Source organism: Leptonychotes weddellii, chromosome 16, assembly GCF_054177405.1.
Source record: "Leptonychotes weddellii isolate Sample4059 chromosome 16, ASM5417740v2, whole genome shotgun sequence".
Taxonomy (NCBI): Eukaryota; Metazoa; Chordata; class Mammalia; order Carnivora; family Phocidae; genus Leptonychotes; species Leptonychotes weddellii.
In genome coordinates, this window is record NC_138384.1 from 44,964,822 (window position 1) to 44,976,688 (window position 11,867).

The following is an 11,867-nucleotide window of genomic DNA, read 5'->3' on the forward strand; positions in this document are numbered from 1 at the left end:
CCAACTAAATATTTAACTGAATGCCTGCTGGCTGGGCCCTGTTCTAGACACTGGGGTGACAACAGCAAACAAAACAGACCCAAGCCCCTGCCCACGAGGAGCTGACATTCCTGCAGGGAAAGATTAAAAATAAGTCACACTGAAAATAAATACATGAAAATAAAATTGCAAAAAGAAGTAAAAATAAGGAACATCTCTCTTCTGGCTGACAGTGCTAAGTGCTAGGGAGGAAAAGGAAGTAGGAACCAGGGTGGTGGGGGGTTGGGGGGAGTCAGGGTAGGACTTACAGAGGAGGTACCATCTGAACAAAGACCCAAAGGAAGTGGTCCTTTGTAGTAAGATAGATGGGGAAACTGAGGCTCAGAGAGACTGAATTGCTTGCCTGAGGTTCTCTTGCAAGCAAGTAGCGGGGCTGGGATTTGACTTGAGGCTTTGTATGCTCTGACTCCCATGCTGAGAGAAAAAAACCCAGCTCCAGACCTGGATTATATGACCTGATGTTTTTTAAGCACCAGTTAGGGGCCAGGTGCAGGGCTAAGCCCTGAACAATCCCTCTGTGCTTTTTTATTTCACTTCTCTGGGACTCATTTATCTCATCTGTAAAATGGGGATAACGATAGCCACTTCTCAGGGACATTCTAAGAACTCAATGAGCTAATACTCTTAGCTAATAAGCCTGCACATAAGGAGGCGCTCAATAATCGTGAAAGATTAACTCAACAAATATTTACTGACTCCTTTTGGTGTGTCCAGCACGGTGCTAGCCTGGGGACACGACAGGAAACCACCCAGTTGGAAATCCCTGTCCTCAGAGGGCTTGTGTTCTTGCTAGGGAGACAGTCACTTAAGCAGAGAAATGTAGAATAATCAGAACTGTGGAGAAAAATAAAGCAGTGATAATGGATAGATGGTGGGGGCAGCCTTAAATAAGGAGATCAGGGAGGGCTTCTCTGAGGAGGTGACATTTGAGCAGGCACGAATGAGGAGAGTGAGTGAGCTGTTCGGATCCCTGCGGGGAAAGTGGTTTAGGTGGAGGGAACAGCAAGTGCAAAGGCCCTGAGGTTGGAGGGCTGTTGGTGTGCTTGAGGAACAGCAAAGAAGCGAGGGTGGCTGGAGCAGAGTGAGCCAGGGGGAGAGGAAGGGAGGTGAGGGCAAAGGGAACGGGCAGATCCGCGTAGGGCCTTGTGGGCCCCATTGAGGGCTTTGGCTTTTCTTTTGAGTTCTCTAGAGAGGAGCCAGGATGGGTTGTGAGAAGAGGAATTTCATGAACTCAGGTAAGTTTTTAAATTATTATTATTGTTGTTGCTGCTGCTGTTGTTGTTAGTAGCAGTATTAATATTAGCACTCCCATGCTGAGAGGAGAGACAGAGATCGGGGAGTGGCCCAGTGTCAGAGGTGGAACGGATTTTGAACAACCGGTATTCGGATTCGAAGCCCGCTCTCACCCATCTCGAGAAGCCGCCCTGCCACTCCCCACCAGGGGGCGCCAGAGGCCGGGCTCCCGGTTTGGGGAGGGGGGGCGCCTGGTCCCGCCCCCCCGCCCCTCCCTTCCCTCCTCCCCGCTCCGGGCCCCACCCGGCTCAGACGGCTCCGGACGGGACCTCGACCACAGGCCGCTCCGCGGGCGCCTCGGATCCCCGCGGGACCCCCGTCCAGCCCGCCGCCCGGTGCAGCCGCCTGCGCGCCCCATCGGTGAGTGGTCTCCGACCGCCGCTGTCGCCTCCCAAACCCCGCCCGGCCCGCGGAGCCTAGGAGCGTGATTATTCCCCTGCCGCCCCAAGACTCTCAGTCCCCACCCCCCGCAATGTGTAGCGGTGTCCCCGGGGTCCCCAGCACCCCGCTCCGCGAAACCTCCTTGTCTTCCCCACTCCCTCCAGCTCCTTCCAGCCTGTAACAGTGCCCCCTGCCCTCCTCGTTTCTTCCCATCGTGCTCAGTTTCCCCCACTCCCAACTGGCCTCCCCATCCTCTCAGCCAGAAGAGATCCCCTCCTTGGAGTCTCCCTCTACTGCCCTTACCCATCTCTGTCCTATTTGGTCCCTCCTCCCACTCAAGAGCTCCTCTCCTACTTCACCAACCCCACGGTCTGTCCAGCTACCCCTAAAATATCCCTCGGACCCCTCCCTGCCTAGGACACCGCCCAGGGCCCCCTCCCTCTGCCAACATCCCAGTTCGCAGTTCCTGCCTCTCCTTTACCTCTCCGGCACTCTTTCCCCTCTACTCCTTTTCCTTTCTATTTATTCATTTTTCTTTAAGTATCATTGTGATTTTATGGATTTTAACATTTTGATTTGCAGTTAATTTTGATGCTCAAATCCTCCCATCTTTGGCCAGTGGGAGCTCCTTCAGGCTGGTCCTTGCGTCTCTGTGGCATGCCCCTTCCATCTTTGAGCACCTTCCCACTACCTGATCCAGGCTCACTTGTTCTTCCCCTGCCCCAGCCCTAGAATCAGCCATTTCTCCAAGAAGCCCTATTTGTTTGTTTGTTTGTTTGTTTTTTTAATGGAAAATGGTGTTTGGAGACTCCCATCTGACCAAAAGCTGGTTCTGTGAAAAGATCAGTAAAATTATAAGCATCTACTTAGACTGATCAAGGAAGAAAAAGAAAAAGAAAGACACGAATGACTGATATTGGGAATGAAAGAGGGGACATCACTACAGGTCCTACAGAGAATGAAAAGATAGTAAGGGAATATAGAGAACACAGTCTGGGTGCTGGGGGTGCTTGCCGCTGCTGGATTGGTAATTCTCTCTTCCTAACTCAGGTAAGAACACAGGTTCCGAGGTCAGGTTGCCTGGTGTCCCAGACTGAGTGCTTTCCAACCAAGTGATCTTGGGCAAGTTATTGCTATCTTCGTGAGCCCCCTTTGTGAGACAGAAACATGGGGATAATAACAGCCCTACCTTACCATGTTGTTAGGAAGATTAAATGAGTTAGAGCAGCGTCCGGCATGCAGTGATCAGAAATGTTAATATTTTTGTGATCACCTGAGGACCCTCATGACCTGGGTGCACCCAGGCAACTCCTCAGCTTTATTTCTCACCCCTCCTGTGTCCAGCAACCCCCTCCATGCATTTCACAGCTCGGGGCCTTAGCACACACCACCCTCTCTGCCTGTCTTGCACGGTATCCCTGTTGTGCATGGAAGGGAGCAGTTCAAAAGTCAGCTCAGCCAGAGTTTGCTGATCCCGTGGTCAGTTCACTATGTCCCCATCTGGTGCCCACAAGTCCACTGCCTGGCATTTCCCAGGCATCACTGGCTGCTTGGTGCCCGGTCCCCTCCTCAATGGGGGCTTTGAATGGGTAAGGGCCCGTCTCAGGCCTCTTTCTGGATCCATAGCTCCCGACACATGAGGTGATTTCAGTGAAAATATGTGAAAGGATGGGGCGGGGGGAGGACGGAAAGAACAAACGGATGAAAGAATACATTTTTTCTAGGCAGCTTCTGCATCCTTCCCTTTGTCCATCATCCCTTGGCCTCCCACCATCAGTCCTGCTTCTTCAATCATCCCACCATTAATCTCTTTCTCTTCCTCCAGCTGGAATAATCACCTTCTTCCTCCATGAACCATCACCTCCTGCCCTGCCGTGCTTTCTCTCTGCCGCTTCCCCCTCCCCATTCTCCCACCCTCCTCCGCCCATTCCACCTCCCAGCTCCCTTCCTCCTCCTCCTCCTCCTCCTCCTCCTCCTCCTCCTCCTCCTCCTCCGCCAGGCAGGCCCCCATCAACGCCCTGCCCCCCCCCCTTGCAGGCAGCTCTCCCCTGCCCGTCTCCCTCGGCGAGACCAGTGGGCAGCGTGCAGCCACCATGTTCAGCTGGCTGAAGCGGGGCGGCGCGCGGGGCCAGCAGCCCGAGGCCATCCGCACGGTGACCTCGTCCCTCAAGGAGCTCTACCGCACCAAGCTGCTGCCTCTCGAGGAGCACTACCGATTCGGCGCCTTCCACTCGCCGGCCCTGGAGGATGCCGATTTCGACGGCAAGCCCATGGTCCTGGTGGCTGGTCAGTACAGCACGGGGAAGACCAGCTTCATCCAGTACCTGCTGGAGCAGGAGGTGCCAGGCTCCCGCGTGGGGCCCGAGCCCACCACCGACTGCTTCGTGGCTGTCATGCACGGGGACACCGAGGGCACTGTGCCGGGCAACGCCCTTGTGGTTGACCCCGACAAGCCCTTCCGCAAGCTCAACCCTTTTGGGAACACCTTCCTCAACAGGTGGTACAGCTTGGGAGGCAGGGGTGCATCTCCCCGTCCCTGGCCCCCACCCCCACCTGTGTTTCTTTCTTTCCCGCTCCAATTCCCTCCTCTCTTCATGCTCCTCCCCCTTCCTGCCTCCTCGAGGGTAGCAGGGAAGCCAGTGGAGCCAGGCTGCCTGGGTCCACCTCCTCTCTACCTGGGTGGCCTTGGGCAAGTGACTTAACCTCTCTGTGCCTCTCTTATCCGCATCTGGAAAATGGGGATAACCATAGTCCCCACTCGCTTATAAAGTGCTTAGCACAGCACTTTATAATCACAAAGTATGTGATCAGTTAACATCAGCTCTCAGTTTTGTTTTTTTTTTAAAGATTTTATTTATTTATTTGAGAATGAGAGACTGAGAGAGAGAGCACATGAGAGGGGGGAGGGTCAGGAGGGTCAGAGGGAGAAGCAGACTCCCTGCCAAGCAGGGAGCCCGATGTGGGACTCGATCCAGGGACTCCAGGATCATGACCTGAGCCGAAGGCAGTTGCTTAACCAACTGAGCCACCCAGGCGCCCAGTTTTGTTTTTTTTTTTTAATAGCTCTTATTCTTTGTCCTGATCTTTCGAGATTCTTCCCTGCTCTGTACCTGAATCACCCTCTGTGTGGTCCCGGTTTTCCCTTCTTATGGGTCCTCTCCTCCTGCCTCTCCCTGTGTTGACCCCTGACTTTCCTTCTGCCTCAGGTTCATGTGTGCCCAGCTCCCCAATCAGGTCCTGGAGAGCATCAGTATCATCGACACTCCGGGCATCCTGTCAGGCGCCAAGCAGAGAGTGAGCCGGGGTGAGTGGGGCCCGAGTCCTGGGTCTGAGGGAGATGGCGGCTGGGTGTCTGCTAAGACTCGGGCCTGTGTCAGCCAGCCCTGAGCTGGCTGGTGGCAGAAGGCTGTGTGGTTCCTCCATGTCTGTGCACGTAGAGGGGACAGGGGAGGCGTGTGCCTGAACACGTGTGAGCAGGCTGCCGCTCCGTGTCTGGGCTGGTCTGGAGTATGCGGAGGGAGAGATCAAGAGAGACAGAGGGAGACCGGCGAAGTCAGAGACAGATCCCGAGTGCGGGCAGCCTTACAGAGACACAGGAGACCCAGAGAGGAGGGAGGCCCTGGGCCCTGGGCATGCTCCTGGCTCCACCTCTGGGCCGCAGATGGGGCTGAGCAGGGGTTGGGAGGGGGAATCTGGGCGCGGGCCAAGGCCGGGCCTGGAATTTATAAACAGCTGTGCAGGGGGAGCGGCGGGGGGTGAATTCCAGCGGGCCTCCGGGGGAGCCGGCCCCCACCTCTGCCCAGCCCACTCAGCATCTGCGCCCCGCCCCGCCCCAGTCACCCCGCAGTGTCTGTCCCGCGCCAGCTCGGCGGCCTTCGAGGCCCGGGACTGGGGCAAAGGAGGCTGCATTGTGGGGCAGAGGGGACGGGACGCTGGGCCGCCGGGCAGGGCGGGAGCGTGGAGGGTGATGGTGTCCCTGGCTGCTACCCAGCGGGCGCGTGTCCCCCTGGGAGACAGGCAGGGGGCAGCTGCAGAAGCGATCGGAGGGCGGGCTGCCAGCCCGAGGGCGGGGGGAGGGGGGAGGGGGGGCGGGCAGGAGGGCGGGCCGGGAGTTCCTGGGGCACCGCCCCTGGGGCTGGGCCTGGGAGAGTGGGAGGGGAGAGCGGGAGGGGAGAGCGGGAGGGGTGCTCGGTGGGGGCCCAAGGTTGTGGGGAGGCGGAGAGAGTAGAGAACGGGGTCTCCTTCCCTGGCAGCTTGGGTAGAGGAAGAGGAGGCGAGTCGGTCGGTCTGTCTGTGGATTTGTGTGTGTGTGTGTGTGTGTGTGTGTGTGTGAGCAGGGGTGTGTCTGGGAGTCCACATCTTGGAGCACGCGGCTACGATTGTGTCCGGATGTGTGTGCTCCTGTGTATGCATTGGTGGGATGTGTGGCTGGCTGCCCTTGCGTATCAAATCTGTGCCCACATTTTTGTGTGATTGTAGCCTACGGGAGCCTCTGGTGGGGCTCAAATCTGGGCTCTGCTATTGCTACACCATGGCTTTGGGCGAGCCACTCATCTCTCCCTGTCTCAGTCTCCTCATCTGTAAAAGGGGAATAATGATAGCATCAGCCTCGTAGGTTGCACGGAGGGTTCACATTAAATGTCAAAACTGCAAAGCACTTCGGGGTGCCACACACAGTGGGCGCTGTGGATGTGCGGACACCTGTGTTCCCGGTGAATGTCGTAGCTGTGAGCCCCGGGTACGCTCTGCCGCGTCTCCACGTCTCTCGTTCCCACGCTGACTCAACCTCCCTCCTTCCTCCCACCCCACATGAGACACACTTTCCAAATCCTGGCCCGTGTGTGCGTGTGTGTGTGTGTGTGTCTGTCTGTGTGTGTGTGCACACGCATTTAGACATTGGGGAGAGAAGGAGCCCCAGCTGCCATCCCTCTGGTTACCTGGCCCTTCCTCCCCCCGAGCAATGCCCCCCCCATCCAGTCCCCAGGGACCATAAGGAGCCTGCTCCCTCCTTGGCAGGATGCACCCAGCACCCGCTCTTCAGTGGAGCATAGAGACCCAAGCAGGCTCCTGCTCCGCGCCTCCCACCCGCGTGTCTTGAGTCAATCCGTCAACCGGTCCGTGCCTCAGTTTCCTCATCTGGAAAATGAGGATCACAAAAGCGCCTGTCTCCCGAGGGTGTTTTGAAGATTCAACTAGATGATTCAGGGAGAGCAAGCCGTGAGGGCTCCCTGTTCTGCCAGGTAATGCCTCGTCCCCCAGGTCACCACTGTGTCCCCTGTTCTGAGAAGCCCTCCTTGACCGCCCCCCCAAGCTGGGTCAGGTGCTCCCGTTGGGCTCCCCCACCCCGACCTGACCACTCTGGGGATGGGTTTTGTGTCCTCAGTGGACTGTGATCCGGATGAGAACAGGACAAGGACGGCTCTGGGGACAGTTCCCGAAGGAGGCCCCCACTGTGTCCCGCGTGTATCACAACTGATAACTGTTGAGCACTTACCGTGTTCCCAGATTGTGTTTGCTTGTTTTAACGGCTTATTTTATTTACGATTTTATTTATTTATTTTTTTAGAGAGAGAGAGCAGGGGGAGGGGGCAGACAGGGAGGGAATGAGAATCTCAAGCAGACTCCACCCTGAGCTCGGAGCCCGATGCAGGGCTCGATCCCAGGACCCTGAGATCATGACCCGGGAAATCAAGAGTCGGGCGCTTAACCCACTGAGCCACCCAGGCCGCCCCTGTTTTAACCGTTTAATTGAGGTACAGTTGACATGCCTAAAGCGCACCCATTTTAAACAGGCACTGTTTTAAGCTCTTTATAGATAGTCTCTTATTGTATGTTATATATTAGCTCATTTATATTCTTTTAATCTCCGCAACAGCCCTCCAAGTCACATTCTGTTAGGACCTCCATTTTACGGAGGAAGAAACAAGTTCAGAGAGGTTTCCTACTTGCTTAAGGTCACACAGCTGGGGGGCGGCAGAGGTGGGATTCAAACCCAGGCCTGCCTGACCGCCGAGTCAGGGCGTCCCACCCCCTCCTCCCTACTCTCCTAAGCATCACTTGCTGAATGCACGAGTGAGCAGCAAAAGTGAAGGGTGTGAACGAATGAGTGAACGAGGAAGGAATGAATGAATGAAGCACGTTGTTGAGACAGGTACTCCATGAAGGCCAGGACTTGTCTCTGTGCCCTCTGTGGTATCTCCGGGTGCCCAGGATAGGGCCTGGCACACAGAAGACTCTCTGTAAATATTGTTAAATAAATTCAAAATATTTACCATCTGCTCTGGCGAGAGCAGAGCCAGAGCCAACGTGAACTCTTCAGTTGCTGGATTGTGGGGAGATCCAGAAGTCCTAGGGAGGGGCTGGGGTGATGGAGGCACTTGGGAGACCCGGGGGTGGGGGGTGGGGGGGAGGTTCATAGAGGCACAGAGAGTCTGTTAAGAAACGCTTCAGTATTTTAACAACCCGTACATCCGGACCTGCGCTCGCCATTAATATCTGCCTAAGGAATGAATGAAAAGGGGGTGGGTGATAGCCCTCTGTAGCCAGATGGCCTGAGGGCCTGGGGCCAGAGTGATGAGGTAATTCTGGGGGGGGGGGGGAGGGGGCGGGGCAGAGCCGTGGGATACTCTTGGGCCCTTGGCTATTTCGCCCAGAGAAGGGTTTCGAAAGTTAACAACCTGAACGTCTGTACAGTCCGCTATCCAACCAAAGGAATGGATGCTTGCGAAAGGCTGGAGGGAGGGGGGCTGACCTCTGCGCTTCGTGCCGCTTCCACTGCGTACCCCCAGGCTACGACTTCCCGGCCGTGCTGCGCTGGTTCGCGGAGCGCGTGGACCTCATCATCCTGCTCTTCGACGCGCACAAGCTGGAGATCTCCGACGAGTTCTCCGAGGCCATCGGCGCCCTGCGGGGCCACGAGGACAAGATCCGCGTGGTGCTCAACAAGGCGGACATGGTTGAGACCCAGCAGCTCATGCGCGTCTACGGGGCGCTCATGTGGGCGCTGGGCAAGGTGGTGGGCACGCCCGAGGTGCTGCGTGTCTACATCGGTTCCTTCTGGTCCCAGCCCCTCCTGGTGCCCGACAACCGGCGCCTCTTCGAACTGGAGGAGCAGGACCTCTTCCGCGACATCCAGGGCCTGCCGCGCCACGCCGCCCTGCGCAAGCTCAACGACCTAGTGAAGAGGGCCCGGCTGGTGCGGGTGAGCAGCGCAGGAGGGCGGGGGTGGGGGGCGGCAGGGCTGGAGCGCGGAGGCAGGGGCCGCCCTTGCCCTGCCTCCCATCCTGTCTCAACTGGCTTATGGGCTCTCTGATGAGGTAGTTCACCAGTCTAAGAGAGTCCTCCAGGCCGGGTCATTCTGGTGCAAGGTGGAGTGGGGGAAGGCGAATGGCATGGGGAGTCATCCCCCTGCTGCTGCGCATCTATCATTCTATTTCCGCATCTCCCTGTCTCCTCTGTGTCCTGTCATCCACGTCCCACCACCAGTCACGTTGTATCATGGCCCATCTCTGCGCACAAGCCACCCAGGACTCCGGTGAGGTCCACAGCCGTCCCATTCCCCCTCCACCTCCACGCTGCTTTTCCTCGCTGTCCTGCTCTTCCACGCCGTTCCCATCATCCATTGCACTTCACGCTGGCCTCCTTGCTCCTACCTCAGGGCCTTTGCACTTACTGTTCCCGCTTCCTGGAACCCCTCCCCCTTCCTCGCCTCTCTCCCACTTGGCTGGCTCCCCTCCCACTTGGCTCGCTCCCCACCTCCTTCACCTCCTCTTTGCTCCACATGCTCGGGAAGGCTTCCCTGTCTGCCCTCCCTTCTTATGACTATAACTCCCTCCCCGCTCCTGTCATGTGAGTCTTGCTTTATCCTCGTTGTAGTTTCCTTCATAGCATTCATTGCTGCCTGGCCGGACATCATCCATTCATTGGGTTTCTGGGTTTACTACCTGTCTCCACTCGCATGTAAGCTTCACAGAATCAGAGACGTCTAAATTTGTTCGCTGCTGTATCCCCAAAACCTGGAACAGAGTTGGTGCTCCGTAAATATTTATTGAATGAATGCCGTTGAACCAACACTCTTGTTCGACAAAATCTCCCCTGTCCCCAGCCCTGTGTTGGGTGGTATTGAGGACACAGCAGTGACCAAGGCAGTTCAGGGGAGGAGACAGACCCATCCCCAGACAGTGATGAGCCAGCATGGTCAGGGCTGGTCCTGGGGAGCCCAGGGGGAATTGGGGTGGGAGACTTCTTGGAGGAGAGGGCATCAGAGCTGCAAATGGGAGGAAAAGGAGGATGAGGAGGGGAAGGAATTCTAGATGGTAGGACCAGCAAGTGCGTGGACCGGAGATGAGAACATGGCCAGTTCAAGGAAGAGGGAAAATGTCAGTGTTGAACCCAGTGTAGATAGTGCAAATAACTGAATCTGAGGCTGGTGAGGTAGGAGTCAGACCACCCAGGGCTGTGGCCTGGAAACTGCGCTTTGTCCTGAGGGTACTGGGGAGCCATGGAAGGGTTCAGAGCAGAGGAGGGACAGGGTCCTACTCAGGCTGCCTTTTGGTGGGTGGATTCAAGGGCTGTTAAACTGGGGCCAGAGACCATGGAGGAGGCTGGGGACAGAGGAACAAGGAGGAGCCTGGATCCCAACAGGGCCTTGGGAGGGGGAGGGGAGCACTGGTTTGAGAGCGATTTTGGAGGCCAAATGGAACATTCATAGGGGAGGCTGCCAGGGTGGAGGTGGGGCAGGAAGCTGGGCAGGCAGGGAGGCCTAGAAGGTTATGGGGGGTGGAGGAGCCTGAGGTGTTGGTTTAAGGAGCAGCAGAGAGGGGGTGAGTCAGGGCCCCCACCCCCGCCCCAGGAATCCTCCTTGGGAGGGAGCTGCCCAGCAGGGACGGCTCTGAGCCTCGGAGTCCACCTTTTCCTCCTCCCCCACCCAGGCTCTGGACTGTCTCTGTGTCTGTCTCTCTCTGTGTGTTTCTCCTCATTTCTACCTCTTTCACAGCGTCCATCTCTCTCCCTCTTACTCGTTCTCTCTTTCGGGCTCTTCCTCTCCCCTTCCCTCATTCTCTGTCCCTCTCTCCTTCTATCTCCCCGCCTGTCTATCTCTCCCCCCCTCTGTCTTCCTCCGTGTCTCTCTCAGCAGCCCCCTCCGGTTCGCCCTGGTCTCCCACGGACCCCCGGCCCCTCGGGGACGCAGACAGCGGCGGGGGCTGGGGCCCAGGGCCGTGGGACAGAGGGGCGGGGTCGGGCCGGACACCTGGTGCCCCCGCCGGGCAGGAGGCGGGTCCGGAAACCCGGACAAACCCCGGAGTCCGGGACCCGCGCCCCGGCCCAGCCCGCCCTCCCACCTTATCTCTTCCTGGCACCTTCCCCCGCTTCCTCTCTGGAAAAGCCATCAGCGCCCTCCCGCCTTCCCTCTTCTGGGTCCCCGAGGAGCCACTTTAGGCCCCGCCCCCGCGCCCCCATTGGCCCGCGCTCGCAGGTCCCGCCCACCAGCCTGACCACGCCCCTGCCCCATTGACCCCCCCTCACACCTATCGACCGACCATTCCTTCCCCTACCTCCCTCGGATCCATCTGTGGCTCCCCAGTGCCCCTCACCCAGGGTCCAACTGTGACCGAGCCTCCCTGCCCCTCCCCTGCTCCGTGTCACCCACACATTCCCCACGTGTGATTCCGCCACACTTGGTCTAGCCATCAAACAACAGTCCCCACCATTTACCTCCCCACACACTCTCCCCCAAAGTACAGGGCCTTTCTGGACTCTGGGTAACTACCCCTCGGTGTCTCGGTTTCCCTGTCTGTACGATATAGGGTGTGGATGAGTCACCTGGCTCCGTCCTTTGGTTGAAGTGGTAACGGTGAGAAGGGGCGATTTCACTGTGTTGCGATATTTGAGGCCAAGACCTTGGGAGAGTCTGATACCAAAGAGGCCAAGGTGCCCTGAATTTTCTTTTCTTTTTTTTTTTTTTTTAAAGATTTTATTTATTTATTTGAGAGAGAGAGAGAATGAGAGACAGAGAGCATGAGAGGGAGGAGGGTCAGAGGGAGAAGCAGACTCCCTGCCGAGCAGGGAGCCGGATGCGGGACTCGATCCCGGGACTCCAGGATCATGACCTGAGCCGAAGGCAGTCGCTTAACCAACTGAGCCACCCAGGCGCC

General features: G+C 57.3%; 2 protein-coding genes across 3 annotated transcripts in view; one reads left to right on the forward strand and one right to left on the reverse strand.

Annotated features, from left to right (window-relative positions):
- Window positions 1-11,867, reverse strand: part of LIG1 (DNA ligase 1) — a 192,760-nt gene that overhangs the window by 50,238 nt on the left and 130,655 nt on the right. The window lies entirely within an intron of this gene.
- The window catches only part of EHD2 (EH domain containing 2), a 17,960-nt gene continuing 7,641 nt past the window's right edge, over window positions 1,549-11,867 (forward strand). Inside the window, exons 1-5 of one of the 2 annotated variants that reach the window (XM_081807197.1) lie at window positions 1,549-1,692; window positions 3,751-4,210; window positions 4,920-5,017; window positions 8,502-8,914; window positions 9,199-9,252. In XM_081807197.1, the coding sequence (XP_081663323.1) occupies window positions 3,807-4,210; window positions 4,920-5,017; window positions 8,502-8,914; window positions 9,199-9,252 (969 nt within the window). In that variant the 5' untranslated portion in view covers window positions 1,549-1,692; window positions 3,751-3,806. The remainder of the gene's footprint in view (window positions 1,693-3,750; window positions 4,211-4,919; window positions 5,018-8,501; window positions 8,915-9,198; window positions 9,253-11,867) is intronic. The other variant, XM_006739431.3, reaches the window with a different exon arrangement.